The sequence below is a fragment of the Manacus candei genome, unplaced genomic scaffold, assembly GCF_025592945.1.
Source record: "Manacus candei isolate 608988 ecotype Guabito, Panama unplaced genomic scaffold, ASM2559294v1 h1tg000050l, whole genome shotgun sequence".
Lineage (NCBI taxonomy): Eukaryota > Metazoa > Chordata > Aves > Passeriformes > Pipridae > Manacus > Manacus candei.
The window spans coordinates 3,237,501-3,255,250 of record NW_026138098.1 but is presented as its reverse complement, the minus strand read 5'-3'; the positions used below and the strand labels follow the sequence as shown (position 1 = coordinate 3,255,250).

At 43.7% G+C, this 17,750-nt stretch overlaps 3 protein-coding genes across 4 annotated transcripts in view; 1 reads left to right on the top strand and 2 right to left on the bottom strand.

Annotated features, from left to right (window-relative positions):
• The window catches only part of LOC127477143 (uncharacterized), a 347,576-nt gene that overhangs the window by 263,388 nt on the left and 66,438 nt on the right, over positions 1–17,750 (top strand). The window lies entirely within an intron of this gene.
• On the bottom strand, positions 1,120–14,101 carry BUB3 (BUB3 mitotic checkpoint protein). 2 transcript variants are annotated; one of them, XM_051801206.1, is made up of 9 exons: positions 14,044–14,099; positions 13,673–13,807; positions 11,420–11,614; positions 10,301–10,370; positions 8,884–9,035; positions 6,040–6,198; positions 4,593–4,770; positions 3,955–4,171; positions 1,120–1,956 (listed from the first exon to the last, which is right to left on the bottom strand). In XM_051801206.1, exons 2-9 carry the CDS (start codon positions 13,679–13,681, stop codon positions 1,947–1,949), a joined length of 990 nt encoding a protein of 329 aa, XP_051657166.1. In that variant the 5' UTR covers positions 13,682–13,807; positions 14,044–14,099; the 3' UTR covers positions 1,120–1,946. The 2 variants fall into 2 exon arrangements, with proteins under 2 accessions (XP_051657166.1, XP_051657167.1); XM_051801207.1 differs by lacking the exon at positions 1,120–1,956 and having other exon boundaries at positions 3,951–4,171; positions 14,044–14,101.
• The window catches only part of HMX2 (H6 family homeobox 2), a 6,798-nt gene continuing 4,029 nt past the window's right edge, over positions 14,982–17,750 (bottom strand). Inside the window, exons 2-3 of the mRNA XM_051801217.1 lie at positions 16,527–16,804; positions 14,982–15,819 (exon numbers count right to left, since the gene is read on the bottom strand). Coding sequence (XP_051657177.1) covers positions 15,272–15,819; positions 16,527–16,803 — 825 coding nt within the window. The 5' untranslated portion in view covers position 16,804 and the 3' untranslated portion in view covers positions 14,982–15,271. The remainder of the gene's footprint in view (positions 15,820–16,526; positions 16,805–17,750) is intronic.

Below are 17,750 nucleotides of genomic sequence, written 5' to 3'. Positions count from 1 at the left end.
ACTTCACACATTTTTTATTTGGACACATCCTCACTTCAGGTCTGTTTTTTCCACAAGCAACATCATGTTGTGCTTTCAGGTAACAACAATTTATTTATGGGCTCTATCCCATATTTTTTTATTACACACTTTAAGCAGAGATGGAGAAACAAGATATAAATGCATCTACACCTGCACACACACACACATTGTGCTATGGGATCCTGGAACAGTTGACAGTGGTTTTAAACAAAATCTGCTGTTTCAGCCTACAGTTATCCCCAAACCAGGGATTTAGCTTATTATTGCCTTGCTAGTCACTCTCACAGAAACCTTTAGCTCCCATGGTTAGGCCCCAGATCCTCTTTATCAATGCAGTCCTCAAAATACAATAAAAAACCCAAACATCAAAGTGTCATCACTTCCTAAGCTGACCTAAAATTCAACCTCTGCCCAATATCAGCCAATGCAAAAAAAAAACCAATTAAATATGCAAGGAATAGGGATGGTGCAAAACTGCCAGAACAGAGGCTGGATGGCACTGTGGTGAGGGCATCAGTCATATTTAACTCAGGAAGATCTTTATTTTTTCCAAACTTACCAAAACCAGTTTATATCATCAAAGAAACCACATCTAGCTCATGACAAACTACAAAGTATTCCATATACAACTCATTTACCAGGTCTGCCAGGTAACAGCTCAAGTTTGTTGGATTTCTGCACACACAGAGCTGCTTCCTCTCCATCACCACCTTCTCTGGAACGATTGGTTGCTATTCCTGTTGTCAGCAAGTTTGTTTTCTTAGAGGTAATAAAGTACTCCCACTGCCTACACAGGCACTGATAGAAGGGAAGAAGTGGTGACACTAATCAGAAAGAATTACCAGTAAGGAATGTGCAACACTGAATATATTTATCAGACTTGCAGGTTTAGTCTCTTGATCAGACCTGCATTCCAGTCCAGAAAAAACACAACACACAGTGTCTGTGTTGTTTTCCTGATGTTCCTTTCCTAAGAAATTTTTAATTTGTCCAAGTTCAAGCATCTTCTCACACCCATCCCCTACTCCAACATCCTCAAGAGGCTGATATAAAATTTGATTACAGATTAGACTTCTTAGCAATAATGTAAACAAGACATGCAGAGAAACAGCATATTTTTATTTTCATGGCATTGTGTAGCCAGAATGACATTTCCACTTGTGTTACTCCATAAAACCCAGGCTACCAGGTCAGTCTAAAAACTTGGAACAGACCACTCAGAAACTATATTTGCTCCCTTCCATCTCCAGGCCTTCCTAAATATCATTAGTTTTAGGCTTTTATGCAGGATGTGGGGGAAAAAAAAAAAAAAAAACAAAACAAAACAACAGAGAACCATGTATTCAAATTCTTTCCCTCAGAAACAGTTAAGGATTTTCCAGTATCAAGAATCCAGCTGACATAAACAAGTCCACTTAATACAGTTTTAGGTTCTTAGAACCCTGTGAAAATATTACCTAGGTCCCCAGGGAATGAAGAAATTCCCAGTTCACTTCATTGGAAAAGACAAAAGGTTCAGAAATTTTCTGAAAATTTTCAGTCAAGAACTCCCACAATTTAAGGTTTTGGTGTCAATATTTGTTTCACAATCAGTAAAGGCTGTTACACAAAGTACTTGCTTTATTGAACAAATATCAAAGCAGTGAAAGTTTTCAGAATCAGATACTACAAAAAGTGGTAAGTTTTTACAAAGGTTGCCTACAGGACTGAACTAATTCAGCTCCAGACAGCAGATAAAGAAAGCAGTTTCACTAACATTATAAGCAGGCAAGTAATGACAGATTATAACAAACTACAGTAACAAACAAATATTTCTTAGTTAGAAAACAACATGAGTACAAAGATTGTTCTTCTCACTTCTGCTGCTTTAGTTTAGCCTTGTTAGGAGCAGGTGGGCATCTCTGAGGAGAAGTATCACCAGGAGTCTAAGTAGACCTGGAATAAATAAACTCTATTTTAGGAAGCAATATTTAGAGAAATCATAAGCAGGTAGAATATTCAACATCCTTTAAAAGCAGAAACTTGCATAAATACAGCTTTCACTTGCATCCAGATAAATATATAATAATTTAATGATCAAAAAGCTGCTCTTGCCAAGTCTTTCTGTAATAGGGCACCATCTTGATGCATTTAAGAATGCATTGTGCAGAAATGCAAAGTGACTTAAATTAGTATGCAAAAAGATCACTATGAAACAGCTATCAGTCTTCTGTCCTAAATAACTTATTTTTATAATAAACCACTGATGACTCACTCTACTGTAACACTAAAGTATACCCATCCTTCTTAGTGCCCTAAGGTTGGCACAAGCAACTTGTAAATGTCAGAAAAGCATATAAACCTCGTTAATGTTTTCAGAAATTCATTTAAAGATAGAAACAGGTCCAAAAAGATGCCTGTCTAAATGCATTGCAATTACGTTACAATTATTTTCCAAATACACAGATATGCTCTGTCTTTTCTCAGCTCATTACTGACTCAAACAATTTGCCCTTCTGGGATCAATTGTTTGCTAATAAATAATTGTTTACAGTCACAAAATGATATTAAGGAGTATTCTTATTAGTTTTCCTTCTACAGCCTAATAAGATTCAAAACTAGCTGATTCCCAAGAGTCTAACCTTAACCTTGCTGTGTTTAACAGCCCAGGAAATGATGAACCATCTGTTTCAGAAAATAATGGAGGGCCAAGAGGAAATATTGTTTAATTGTAGATTAACCTCCTCATAAGGCAGAATGAAGCATCTACAGAATTAGCAACCACTACTAGCACTGTACAAAAATAACTGAAAGCAACTCTTACTCTTACAAAACCAGCAGCAGCAAGTATTCTTTTACTATATTAAAAAAAAAAAGTATGTAACAAGTACAACCTGATTTTAAAAATAAATTTGAATTATCATATTTGGATTTTTTTTCACTTGGGGAAATAAATTCCAAAATAGTTCTGGTCTTAATTTTTCCATGAGTATCCAAATTATTCTAAAACAAATATCTCCAAGTGAGAGATGTGCAAGTTACAGATTATTAAATACATCATCTCCACAGGTATAAAATGGCTGCTCCAAAGCAATAGACAAGTCACTTGAGGGAGTGAGGGGAAAGGTCTTGAGGTTTTAAACTCAAGAACTTTGATAATTTATGTGTGTCTATTTACACAGCTACTTTAAATACTGGAGACAACCTGGTAAGGTGTAAGACAGCTGAGTACCACAAGAGAAAAAAAAACTAGCAGTGATAAACCACAGGAATTTGAAAATAAAGCCAACTGCTCCTGTGCTGGCATCATTAAGAGCAGCACAATTCTGCCCTGTGATGGCAATTTTTTTATGTAACATTCATGCCAAAGAAGGTTTAACAGGAATCCTTTACCTCCATCAATCAGTTTGCCCCGTTTTGACAGCAACAATGACAGAGAAGTGTGTTATCAGAGGGCTGCAGCAAACTCCAATACACAGGAACTGAGAGAGCTTTCCCTTGATTTTACACAACCTTCCTAGAGCAGTGTCTGAATTCCCTGCTCGCTGTGACAGCCGGGTGCATGCTCGGTGTGAAAGATTTCATTAATCCCGAGTTTTAAACATCCAAACACAGCAGCGTTTACTCAAATAAATTATTCTTGAATTCTTCACTTAATTCTTGAAGCAATGAGCTTGCAATAACTCCACAGCTTCATATAATAGCCCCTATTGAAAGAGGATAAGGGTTTGACATCCTTCTCCTACTAAACAACCAGGCACAATTTTATCCATCAGACGTCTATCAACCTACGGATATTGAAAGCTTGGGCGAGCGAGATAAAAATCAAACCCAGCCCTACTGTCAAGCTGCACTATCTGCTGCCATCAATAATGCTATTCATGAATTTAAGAAAATTAATAAATCTTGGGCTGAATGCTCAGAAAGCCTCGAGTCCAGGCGGAGCACACTCACTTGGGTTTTGTTTCTGCATCTGTCACTTGGCGAATATAGATCCCATCTTCGGGGTGCTCGATGTCATCCATCTCGTACATGTAGGAAGAAGCTATTGCCAGGGTAGTTCCATCATTGCTGAAGGCCAGGGATGCAATGCTGGTGGGATACCGATGGAACTGGCACAGCCTCTTCTTGTTGAACGGGTCCCAAATATTCACAAAGCCATCGGAACCTCCTGAAAACCAGGTTTTAAAAAAACGCGTATGAATTACAACCGGGAGGGAAAAAAAACCCAAAAGAGGCACAGCACAGAAAACAAAAGAAGGAAAAGGGAAAACTACTCAGAATTACTTTGTCAGTGAAAACACAGGTTGATTCATTCAACAAAGAGCACAACGAGCATATCCCAAAATCCCTGTTAAAGCAGTTAAATATCACAGCGTCAAATGATTTTAAAAACCCTGCTCATACCAAGAAACATCATTTAAAGGCTCAAAAAGATACCAAGAAACACAATTTAAAGGCTCAAAAAGATACCAAGAAACACAATTTAAATGCTTAAAAAGTCAGGGCATACAAAGCAAAGGCTGACCTGTTTACATCAAAACTAAAGGAATCGATGCAAGATTTTACCAAAAATTGAGCATCTGCTCTACCTGTAGCAAAGGTGTTGTGGACATTATGGAAAGAAATGGCATTAACTGGGTAAATCTGCTCAATGTTGTTTTCCTTCAAACGGTGACATTTGAAGGCATATTTCTTCTTCTGGATTTCTGGACTTGGATCCAAATATTCCACGGCGACACGACCTTCGATAGAACTTAGAACGTAACCCTAACAAAAAAAATAATAAAAGGAGATACATTTTTAGAAGTTTTCAACTGGAGAAAAGACTGAAATACAATTTTATCTCATACCCCTCTAAATTCTAAGAAAGTGGTAAGGCAAAAAAAAACATCCAGAGAGAGATTCTCAAAGCAACACAGTTTTAAGCTGACAGTGAGACTTGTAATTACCTCTACAGGTCCAAACACAAGCTTGTGCTTGAGGAAAAAAGAGTTAAGAGTTAAGAACTCCTCGTATTTGGTCACCTACCCCCAGGGCTTAAATATCTGAAATATGAGAGATATTCACAGGACTTTTTAGTTTCAGAATTATATTAATATTAGTTCAGAGCTTTAGACTAACAACTAGACACTCAAGCTGAAATAGCATTTTCAGTGAAATCTGATTACAAGTTGTGTTCACTTATCCAGTTAATTACAGTCCTGACTTGGAGCAACCTGAGATGCTTTTATTATCACTTCTGAGTTAAGTCCATAATAGATCTTTTTACAAATAGGACTGCAATGATACCTAGCTATAGCAAGGTTCTTTAAAATCCATAATACAATACAATCTGGAAGATCAGCTTGTTTTACTATAACTAGAACTGAAAATGGACAAAGCATTCATGCCAGTTCAACTAGGTCTTGCAATTCCTGTACTATCACTTTGTACACGGGGAAAATTCCCTTCCAAATTAGTTTGGCAGAAAAAGCCAATCTTCTTGCTTTACTTCACAAAGAAATACCACAGACACACCACGTTAAGTTCCACAGAACAGCTGTATGATCATCTAAATTGTACAATTCCCCTGGATAATGGAGCAGGGGTTCTTGAGTACATGCCACAGACTCAGAGATAAAAATGAAAGAAAAAGATATAAACGACATTCGTGTAGTTTTAATCCTGCCCCTGTTGAAGAACCAGGTCTACAAAGCAAAAAGGCTGCTGAGGACCCACCAATTTGGGTTTTCCCTCTTCAACTTGGAGGGGGGGTGTCTGTGTGTGTGGTTTGGTTTTTAATTACATGACAGCATTGTGATGCATTAAATATACTTTTTAAAATGGAGACAAAACTGGTAAGTCAGTGGCAAATATTCCTAAGCTGTGCTATGAAAAAGAATTAACCTGCAACAAGAAGTCTCCCCTATCCCAGTTTGAAAATCCATGGATTTTTTTTTTTTTTTTAAATGAAAGACGCAGAAAACCTGAAAAACGAACCACCATTTCCCTAAAGAATACTCAGCAGAAATCCAGTTCCTGCCATGGCTGCCATACCTGTTTGTTGGGAAATGCTCTGATGCAGCGGGTCTGGTATTTGAGGCTGGATTCCCTGCGCTGCTGAACGTATCCCATGTTCCGTAAATCCCACACCAGCACCCTCCGACCCGCCGTCCCCACGATCAGCCTGTCCCCAGACACAGACAGCGTGTACACCTTCAAAAAAATAGTCACAGGATTTAACACTCATTAACCTGGATACCCACTGTTGTTTGGACAAAACAAACCGTCAGCAATAAGCAAGAACAGAGCAGGTGATGCTACAATGAAGTTTTTAGCCAGAGAACTCCCTTCAGCTTCAATTCAGGGCTCAAATTTGGGATAAACAGCAGTGGTGTGCAGCTGGTTTGTGAGCTCAAAAACTACTTAAAGCATTAAATTCATTGAATGTAATGAAAAAAGGAAAACCAACTCAAAGGAGCAAATAGGGAAGAGCACAGATATTGGAACTCATCTCTGCTTGTACTCACAGTTTGCAATCCCACTGCAAATTCAGTTACTGAATTTATTAATTCAGTATCCTGCTAATTCAGGATCCTGTTAATTCAGGATCCTGCAGGTTAGTCCTACAATATACCACAGCACACATTTTCCTCCCTGTTTTCCTCCACCTGGTAACCATGTGCTTTTCTTTTCAAACTGAATACTTCGGGTGGAGCTTCATGTTAATAAAGCGAAATAAACTGCCAAGAATCAATAAAAAAACAGTGTTTTGTATACTTTAATAAAATCATGTGAAATATAGGAAAGCAATATGCTTGACACATTGAAAAGGATTGTGGCTTGGAATTTCAGCTCTAAAGATTGGTCCAGAGGTTCTAATTTTGGCTTATCAAATTTCTCATCAAAATATTCAGTGTATGAATTGTCGTTTCCAACTATTACTTGGGATGTAGTTAATCTGAAAATATGTTTAAAAAAAAAAGAAAAAGGAAAAAGGTTTAGTCAAAAGCACTGTGTTACCAAATGAATTCCAAATTGTTGATACACAAGCAAGATGGAATCCAGGTACCTACAGCTGTCACTGAGCTGCCCACAAGAGCAAACTATAGGAATGAGCTTTTTCCAACGTGATCTAATGCAGATAAATACACAGGAAACAGATACTGTATATTCCTCAGATCAAGAATCAAAAGTGTAAGAGATCTGGTATCCTGCCAGAAGGAATCAATTTACTTCTGGCATGTGCTTGTATCATTTCACTCCAGCATCTCGTTTCACTTGCTGGTTCTCTGATAAAGCCCAGCAAAGCTGTTGGCTCTGGTAAGACTGCACTGAAATATCAGACACAACTTTGGTCTTCATTACTACAGATGGTGTGTTTTCAAAGAGCTCATTTCTAATAAAAAAAAACTAAGCAGACAGGTGTGTATGTGCATGTATACACATAAAAAAGCTTCCTTTAATCAATCCTCATGGATTCACCATGAATTCCTGCTCTAAAATGTGATTGCTGAACTTCCCTCTTAAGGCTGGGATCTTAGGATGAAAAAAGTCTTAAATGTTCACAGAGGTGTTGCCCAAAATTTCTGATGATCCCAATTATGCCTAAAAAGAGTAAGAAAACTTTGAGCCAACAGTAGTTACACACTTCAACAAGGCAGTTTTTCAAATCTCTCTTCATTATTAATGTAAAAAATGATCCAAAAATATTAATAAACAGTATATAAAACGTGTTTGCATACATATAGGGACACAAAGGCATAAAAACATTAAATATCTTAAATCTTCTCCACAAACTGATGTCACACCTGTACAGTAAGTATTCTTTCAACACCACACAACCATAAATCAAATGAAACCGTTGTCGTGCAGTTGAGTAGGTGTACACATTTATCAAAGGCAGCATTAAAAAAATGACATAATGAGCCTTGCTGAACCAATAAGCAGCTTGATTCACTGTGGCTGTCCATTATATGATATTCTGTCAGCAATTTATCACAGTTCTTTACATGCTACATACATCTATAAATCAAAACTAGAAATAATGCAATTACTTTATTCTGAACAAAGGTCGCGCCAGAAGTAGATTCAGCTATGCTGGAACAAAAGTAAGAGCTATTGAGGGGCAAAGGGAATGTAATGATGGCTCATAATTAGGACTTGACAATAGGATGTCACAGTGCTAAATGAAATTTTAAAAAGGTACAGGCAAAAAAATATTCATATGTAAAATTATCCAAGCCAGCCTGTGTTTAGCAGTCTCTGAAAAAACCAGAAATTACTGTTGTTTAATTCTTTCAGTGACACCACTGAAAGCAGAATAAAGATTTAACACACCATATCACCATTAGAAAAAGCTGAAGGTGTAACATTTTACCTTATTTCTCTAAGTCTCCCATTAGCACAGAGGATTTCGGTATTGGAACAATATCAGAATTTATTAGGCATTAGTACAACACAGGTAAATCACAAGAAATTCTGTTCAATTTTTTAACACAAGCGAAAAACCAAATTAGTATTTCAGGCAATGTAAATGGCCTCCTCCTGTATCTCTGTGCACATTCCCAAACAATCAGACCCTATGACTGCCAGGGCCTGATATATCTAAAATCTTAACATTTAAGGAAATCAATAGTGAATATTACAATTAAGCCAAGCTGCTGGGTTTGTAACATTTTCTTTCAAACTCATTTTAAATTAGAAGAATCTGGTCAAAGCCTTCCCCTGTAAATCACAGTATATTCTGAACACCAATCTCTTAATATGCAAGTTTCACAGCTTAAAAACCACCAAACACAACTTCACAAATTGAATTCAGTTTCAGAGTCCTGCATAACGTTTATAGTCACAGGATGCATGATTTAACATGTCCCCTGGAATACAGCACCCAGCACATACCTTTTCAGGTTGAGAGAAGGTTCCTGCATTACAAGGAGTTCTGGGATCCCACAGTTTAACTGTTTGATCCCAGCTTCCAGTCACCATGACATTCACTTCTGGGCAATACTCAACACACCTGATGGGAGCATCATGGGCACCAACAAGGTTTTCTGTAAGAAAATACAAGATACTGTAACTCTACTGGCCCTACAAACACTCAGAATGTGTGAAATAAAGAATAAAAAGGGACACTACTGCAGTACAAACGTTTTCTGACATTCCATGGGCACATTTCTATGCCAGGAGTCTCTTTAAGGATAGCTCAGCCTTTTGAAGCACAACTTTGGCAAAGACCAGCATTGTTAAATTTAAACTTATGTCTCCTGAGATTATGAAAGGGAGTTAAGGACTTTAGGCAGTCACAGAGAGATCTTCAGAGGTATCAGGGATGTTCAGTATCGAATGGTATCACCACCTTTGGCACTAATACAGAAACAACAGAAACAACAGAAACAACAGAAACAACAGAAACAACAGAAACAACAGAAACAACAGAAACAACAGAAACAACAGAAACAACAGAAACAACAGAAACAACAGAAACAACAGAAACAACAGAAACAACAGAAACAACAGAAACAACAGAAACAACAGAAACAACAGAAACAACAGAAACAACAGAAACAACAGAAACACTAATATAGAAAAAAAACCTTAAGCTTGTATATATTAGTAATATGACAAGAGAATAAAATTAATATTATACACTAGTAAAAATACTAAAACACTTGTAGAAAGTCATCTAAAGCAGAATTATTTCAACTTTTTAGTAACATTACTGCACACACTTGTTTGTCAAGCCCTGGCTATTGGCTGGTTCTGGTGACTATGTTTGTCTCTGACTGAGATTTGCTTTTCTCTTTAACATACCCACACAAACACACACAAAAAAGTTAGACAAACTAGTTCCATGTTTTGCACCAACAAGGCACCGAAACTGTTATTTTCAAGCAATGTTTTGTTAGGAAAAAAATGTAGTACAAGGCCATGCTTGACAAAGTAAAAGCTTTATATACCCTCTGCCATGAAAGATCATTATTCTAAATATATCCAAACCACAAACCTTTGAAAAATAACATGCTCAGGTTTAGTTCAGCTTGGCTAATTCCCCCTAACTGAGACACTACAGCCTATGGCAGAGCAGGATTATCATCAGAAATCCAATTCAAGGCACCCTACAAGCACCTACCAAAGTTTCTGGCAATGTGCCAAATTCTTCCATGCTTTTAGCTGGTACTTATTAGGGCCAATAGTTACTCTCCAGATACCTAAATATCCCCCACCTAAAGAACTTTAAACCTATTCTGTTCATGCAAATATATAAATCTGAAGCTTAGCCCAGCTGTTGAGACCATTCAGAACTCAGCCTGCTCACCTTGGTCTGTGTTTAAATCGTGCATTTTCAGTTGCTGATCCAGCCCTCCACTCCAGGCATGGGTAGGATCCTATAAAGCATAAAATTTCACCTTAGGACATTGCATTAATTTTCCACGGCTGCTAAATACATTTCCTTTCCTAGGTTCATAGCAAAGAACTCACTTTCCAGAGTTTTGGGAAGATGGGAATTGAGACACAAGGGTTAAGATCTGGCCCAGATTTAAACAGGCAGACAACAGAAACTTTGCAAAATGTTTAAGTGCTTTGAGCTACATGAATTTTTTTAAGTTTAAAAGTAAAACTAAAACAAAAAAAAATAAATAAAAAGGTAGTTAGAGGCTCTAATAAATCATTTCCACTTCTGTAAGAGGAAAGCACATAATATTTATTCTTACTGAGAATTTGAGTGTTTATCCTCAGTACAGTGTGGCAAAATGTTCAGTAAAAAAAAGCATAAGTAGAGTCCAAAATTTAAAACATTCAGTAACACACTGAGATCACATCACTAAATTATATGTCAGAATGCAATGCCAAAAAGTGATAATTGAAACCTTCTACTTCATATGTTATACCAAAAAAAGGCAAAACAAAAAAGTGGCACCTAGAAAGTGAAACCATTTTGAGGCACACTTCAAACCCAGAGCATTAAAAAATATAGAAACCAAGGACCTAATAAATGTCTCACTTGGAACAATGCCATGTTTTCAGTACAACCCAGTGTGGGAAGGTTAAAAAGAAAATACTAATTGGCTCTGGGCATTTATTGTGGGTAAGGATTTCTGGCTGTATCCTCCCAGTACAACTCTTTGTGGGGAACACACACACAGTTCACCACACCATTCCAGAAACAGCACAAATCAGCTTCAATTACTTTTGTATCCCACTTGTACCAGGAGCAAGTTGCTTGTGTGCCTGTACCTTCACAGGCAACCCCTGCATTTAGGACTAGAAAGATGCTCATTAAATAAGGAGTTAATTGGCAGAAGTAAACTATATTTTTTAGCCCACATTTCAGGTTGCATTTTCCTCCTCTTTAATTTCAGGGAGTGGCAATTTCTCATACCGTGGGCACTATGTGTCTGTAAAATAATAATTAAAAATAACCTCCCACACTTACATAAAAAGCACAGTCCAGGACAGCTCCTGAATGCTGATATTTGAGTCTCATGGTGTTGGCAGGCACATCATAGAGCCGAACAGTGGCGTCCCAGGAGGAAACAAGCAGGAACTGAGATGTATTTGGACTGAACTTCACCGATGAAATACCATCATCTGGAGTTTGGTTTAGTTTGAACTCATTTGATCCCGTCATCTGCACACAACAAAGGCACAGACACAATTTGAGTGATTACAGGAACACAGCAAGTCAGCAAGATAAACTGAGACACCTGCAAGGCAGCCCAAAGGAGGCCTGAAAAGTTTACTGGTTTTGACACACAGCAAGTTCAGAACATCCACATTTCTGACAAACTCGAGATGCCAATCCCTGTCTAAAACCTCAACGAATTCCTTCCCCTACAGAGAGCTTTTAAATTTCAAATATAACATGCAAAAAACAATACAAATACATTATCATCATTATTATCACCTATAAGCTTACATATTGTTACTTATAAATGTATTTCCCTTACTCTACTTGTGTGTGTGACTGTGTTTTTTACATTAAATATCTATAAGTTACTGTGAGCATCAAGAAGTTACTTTACAAAACATATATAAGCAGAAAGGAATCTCATTTGAAAACTCCAAAAAGTGTTGACTTGTTCCTCATTCAGTATGACTGCCATATACTTCCAAGAATTGCAACTGTATCATCTTTTATATAGTTCTGGGCTCTCTGCAACTTCCCATTCTTTAGGTTTCCATAAATGCTACAAAATATTTGCAACAGAACAGCTTTAAGAATTTTTTCCCCCCTCACTTAGAAGGGTGAGTAAGAAAGGGAGGTTATGCTTTTGTAAATGTGATTTTGGTAGAAAAAAAAATCAACAATTCAATGACAAATCAATGACTGAAGGCAGCTGCAGCACCCACTTCAGAGTTTTGTTGCATATACAAAAATTCCAAGGACAGCAGAGACTATGAACTGCAAATTCCAGCTGGAAAACAGTTCAAACCTTACAAACACTCTAAAAGAAATTGTTCATGACACGTACACCAACAAAGCAACCAAACTTTAAGGCTTCACAAAACCTTAATAGCTCATTTCCCTTATGCCAGAGGGGCAGAGAAGCAAATTGGTTTAGATTTTCTGTCACACTGTCACTCCTGAATCTGGATGTGCAAGTGCAGAGGTAAGATTACACCTCTGACAATAAATCAGGAGAGAATGAACAGATGAACAAGGGCAAGGTTCAAATTTAGGGCACAATGGTTCCAGTTCAGTGCTTGTCAGTAACTGGGTGAGCAACATACATTCTTACACTGGAGAGACTTCCTGAGTGGGAGCTTTGGCAGATGATCTGCAGGACATCCTTCAAAAAACAAAAATCCCACCCCCTGTGTCAACATAAAGTGCTATTTCTGCCATTTAAACATGAAGTGAGGGGAAAAGCCCACTCTTAATAAGAGAAAAGCTTCTTTCGGAGCCCCTTCTTCCAGCTCTGCTTTGGGAATACTTGGAAAAAGGGAGGCTGGAGATTTAGCCATACATCTTTCCACAGGAATACTATAAGGAATTCAGCAGCACCTGCAGCAGTGAATGCTTTAGATGGATGTAGAGAGACACAAAATCTAAAGGAAGTCAGAACAACTGGGAAAATCAGACTGGACATGGCAATTGCCTTGTCTCTCTGTGCCAGAAAACTCAAACAACAAACATGAGGATTTGAGGTACAAGTTATTGTATTATCTGAGGCCTGGTACAAGTTATTAATCAGTTCAGGAAGAAAAGTTAGTTACATTAGAGACCTGGAAGGACCTCCCAAAGGTATTTTTAATCCAGAAAAACATACATGATATCAGAATTTAAATATATCCTGCCTCTTACACATGCTAAAGAAACAAAACACAAAAAGAGCTCTGTATTTGCACAGAAACAGCTGCTTCACAACCAGGATTTCCAAACCACAGAGCCAAGCCCACCTCAAACAACAAAGTGCTGGTAAAATGTTGAGACCCATAAGAAATAAGACATTATACCCCGAAACCGCGATTCTGACTCAGACACAGGGTTCAGTTTTGGGGGAAACAAAAACCAAAACACACAACTCGTTTTTAGTGAACAGGTAAGAAATGTGTGCCTTTACAGCCCCTCTTGGCACAGCTCTGTCCCTCAGCCGGACCGAGCTGCCCGAACAAAGTGCCTCGGTGAGAGCCCCGGGACGCCAAGCCCGCGCTTTTATTACGAAATCATTAAATTCAAAAGTACCGTTTTCATATCAGACGAGTTCCTCCCGCCGCTCCGCGCGGCGGTTGGGAAAAGCTTCGGGAGTCACGGCAGCGCCGGGGCGTCGGTCGCTCTCACGGTCCGGCCGGGGAGAAGCACGTCGGGATGCGGGAGACGCTGCAGGCGGGAAGGGAAGAGAGTGAGGGAAGAGAGTGAGGAGAGGGCCTGGGAACGCGGGAGGGACGAGGCCGCACCGAGGGGGCGAGGCCGTCCCCAGGGTCCGGTTCCCCGTCCGGATCCCGATCCCAGTCCCGGTCCGGATCCAGATCTCAGTCTCGGTCTGGATCCTGATCCCCGTCCAGATTCCGGATTCCCATTCCCGATCCCAGTTCCGATCCCGGTCCCGGCCTCACCTCCGCCACCGCCGCCGCCGCCTCCCGCGCGCGCGCACCGCCGCCCGCCCCCGCGATTGGCCGCTTAGAACGCGCGTGACGCCACGTTCCCGGCGTGCGCCGCGCGCTTCCGCCGCGGGGCACGCCGGGAGATGTAGTCCTGCGGGGCTGAGCTCGAGGGAGGGGGTCCGTTCCTTGTCCTCAGTCCCATCCCGGCTGATAACGGGAGGTTCCCGGGGGGAATCCCATGGGGCTGGTGCTGCGAAGAAAGAGTGGCTGGCGATGGGGTTTAGCAGCGTTAACGTGCAAACCCGAAATACGAGTTATTGCCCCTAAAACAGTCTCCTAAATTGAGTCCCTCCTTCCCCCCCACCAGGCTGCCGGTACCCCCAGGCAAAGGGGTCTGTAGCTAAAACACCGCGTTCTCCTTCCCCGCGCTGACAACGGTGTTATTTACCCCTTGGGATATTTTATTTTTATTTTGTTGGTTTTGTTTGGTTTCCTGGGTTTTTTTCGCTGCCCTCGTCGCTGCTGCTGTGACACCCCCGCGCTCGGTACCGGAGCCGGTGGCCGCGGTTTGATCGCCGCTTTGCTACGAGATTTACTGGGTTTTGAGTGACCGGTCGTCCCCTCCGACATGGGGACCCGTCGTGGATGCCCAAAACACTCCACGAAACACAAACACGGCCCCCGTTACCGAAACTTTTCTGGGAATATCCTTCATCCCCCCGCCGAGAGCAGCGCACCGAGGGGCCACGGGTAGAGGGGACGGGCCTGGGATTCCCTGTAGAAAACGAGATAAAGAGCAAAAATGCAGAGGGGAAAAAAAAATAAAAATAAAACCCTCTGCGTTTCAAGTCGTTTTCTCTTTCCCCGTGTTTCCATCCCGTCCCGGCTGCGGGTGTACCCCTGTGCCGGGGTCCCCCCTCACGGGGGACACGCGAACGAGGTGGCAAAAAATTTACAAACGAGGCTTAAAACGAGGTTTAATTTTTTTGTTGTTGTTGTTTCCTTTCTTTCTTTCTTTAAAAATATTTACAGATCTGAAATAACGCTTTTTTAATTATTTTTTTTTTTCTTTTCAAGTGGCAGGATAGCAAGAGGGGGCTCTCTGTTCGCCCGTCCCTCCCCATCAGTTCGGTTCCTGTGTCCCCGCCGCGGGGGCGGCCCGAGACCCCGCACGGAGCCCCCGCGGCGGCTCCAGTCCTGGTCCTGGTGCCGGTTCCGACGGGGCGGGCGGGGCAGAGGCTCAATAGTCGATCTTGTTGTAGAGGTTGTAGAGCGGTAAGGCCGAGAGATTGCTGCCGGGGTAGTAGAGAGGGGCGGGGAAGGCGATGGACCGGGGCACCGGCACTCGCAGGAGGGAATTGTCCCTGAACACCAGCGGCATCCCCACCAGAGTCTGCGCCGAGGCGTGGGCCATGTTGGCCGCCTCCAGCTCGGCCGAGAGCTGCCGTTTCCACTTGTTCCTGCGGTTCTGGAACCAAGTCTTCACCTGGGTCTCGGTAAGCTGCAGGCTGGAGGCCAGGCAAGCCCGCTCCGAGCTGCTCAGGTAGCGCTTCATGTCGAAGGTGGACTCCAGCTGGTAGACCTGGCTGCGGCTGAACACCGTGCGCGTCTTCTTCTTGGCGGCGCCGGCCTGCCGGTCCCCGCCGTCGCGCTGCCGGTCCCCGCAGGAGGGCGAGGAGGGTCCCAGCGGCTTCTCCTTCTCGTCCTTACAGTCCTGCTGCGGGGGCGACAGGAAGGGCCCCCGCTCCGCGCTGGCCGCCGCCGCCGCTCCGCTCCCCTTGGCGCTGCCTGCAACAGAGCGACAGCGCGGCGGTCGCACGGTGGGCAGCACCGGGACCCCCGACGGCAGAGCCCCCCGCCCCGGAGCGGGGGAGCAGCGACGCGAGACCGTGGGCAGGCACTCGCCGCCTCTGTTCCTCGTGGAAGACAAAACCGGCACCGCGAGAAGCCATCCCCTTCTGGGCTATCTCTATCCCTCCATCACATACATACATGGATGGATGGATGGATGGATGGATGGATGGGTGGATGGATGGAGAGGTGGGTGTGCGTGCCTCAGTGAAAGCAGCTGAGTACCAGCCTTCCTACCCGACACGAGCCGGCAGATTTTACTTTACAGCATCGCATTTCACACACCGTTTATTCAGAATTAATGCTAAAAAAATTAAACATCCTTCTTCCCTTTGCCAGAGTGCTGTAAATAACCAGAATCTAAGAAAACGAGCGCTATCCATCGCACTGAAACCCTCGGGGAAATCAACCCCGGGTGTGGTGGGAAAGAAAAAAAAAAAAAGGCCACCCTATTTTTCCTGGAGCTCCTTCCTCCCCGCATCACCCACGGACGACGCAAATCCTCTGTGCCCCGAAAGCAGAGAGGATGAGACATGTGCCCCCCTCCCACTTCCCGCGGGGGCCGGGCCAGGGCCGAGCCCTCCGCGGCCCTTCCCGGTGGGTCCCGTCCGCCCCGTCCCGTCCCGTCCCGTCCCGGTACTCACCGAGACAGGTGAAGCTGAGGGGCTGGTGCTTGTGGCACGCCTCGGCGGGGCCCTGAGCCTCGGGGCAGAAGCAGCCGCGGTGCTTCCAGCTCTCCTCCGGCTCTTCGTCCTCCGAGGAGAGGGAGAGGGTCCTGGCGCGGGCGGGCCAGGTGGGCGCCCTTCCGCCGCCTTCCCGGGGGGGCTCGGCGCTGCCGCTGCCCAGGATGGACTGGATGGTGAAACTGGAGATGGGAGCAGCCGCCGGACAGCACTTGCTCGGGTCTTCTTTGCTGCTCATCCTGGGTTCATAAGAAAGCAGAGGAGGGAAGCTCTCGCTTTAGAGGGGGCGCGGGGTGGGGGTGCCCCGGCAGCCCGCGGGGAGCCGTCGGGGGGCTGGTTTCGGGGGGCACTCGGGGCGTGCGGCGGGCGGCTGTCCCCGCGCCGGCCCAGGCGGAATGCATGCTCCTTCCCCCGCGTCCCTATTGATCTGCGGGCGCCGGGCGGCGGGGCTTCATTTGCATGGAGGTGGCCTCCGCCGCGCCAATCACGGCGGCGGCGGACACGGAAAGTTTGGAAACCCGCGGGGTACGGGAATGATGGGGCCTGGGGGAGGCACCGAGGCCCAGGGGAACCCCCGCGGGGCCCTCACCGCGGTCCCCGGGGGCTACACTGACCCCGCGCCCCCGGGGGAGGGCTGGTGGGCTCCCGCCATCCCTCCTGCCCTCCACCCCGAGTGGGCGAGAGGGACGTGGGCTGAATGGCTTATGCCTCCCCGGGGGGCGGGGGGTGTTGGGATAAACACCTTGTGCATATCCGGGGATCTTTACCCTTCTCATTAGAGGAGGGGAAAAAAACCTGGCACGGTGTGTTTCCTGCTCGGCAGCGCTGGGAAACCTTCCAGAGCCTGGGGTTTGCGCTGCGCTGCAGCCGGGAACAAGTGTCCCACGAAATGCCTCCTGCGTCTTCATCCCGCGGTCTGGGAGCCTTGGGGAGCAGGGAGGGAGGGGGCGTCCCGCTGCATTTCCAAATAAACTTTGCTAGGAGTCAGGGGCTCTTCCCCTCAGGGGCGATAAATTACAGCAACCGCAGCTCTTCCCCCTCCGCTCCCGCCCTTGGAAGGGGAAGCCTGCGGGTGGCAGCCGCTCTGTCACATCTGTCCCCAAGGGAACATGGGGCAAGGCGCCGAGGACAGGGACCCCTCCAGGGTCCCCCACCTTCCCTGGAACGCACGGAGCCGCGGCTGGA

Bases quoted from the DNA above. Each gene is read 5' to 3' on its own strand.
- BUB3 (XM_051801206.1), bottom strand. The intron at 10,371-11,419 runs GTAAGTGTGGGA...TATGCTTTATAG, and splicing joins TCCTGGACTGTGCTTTTTAT to GATCCTACCCATGCCTGGAG. The intron at 9,036-10,300 runs GTGAGCAGGCTG...ATTTTCTTACAG, and splicing joins CGATTTAAACACAGACCAAG to AAAACCTTGTTGGTGCCCAT.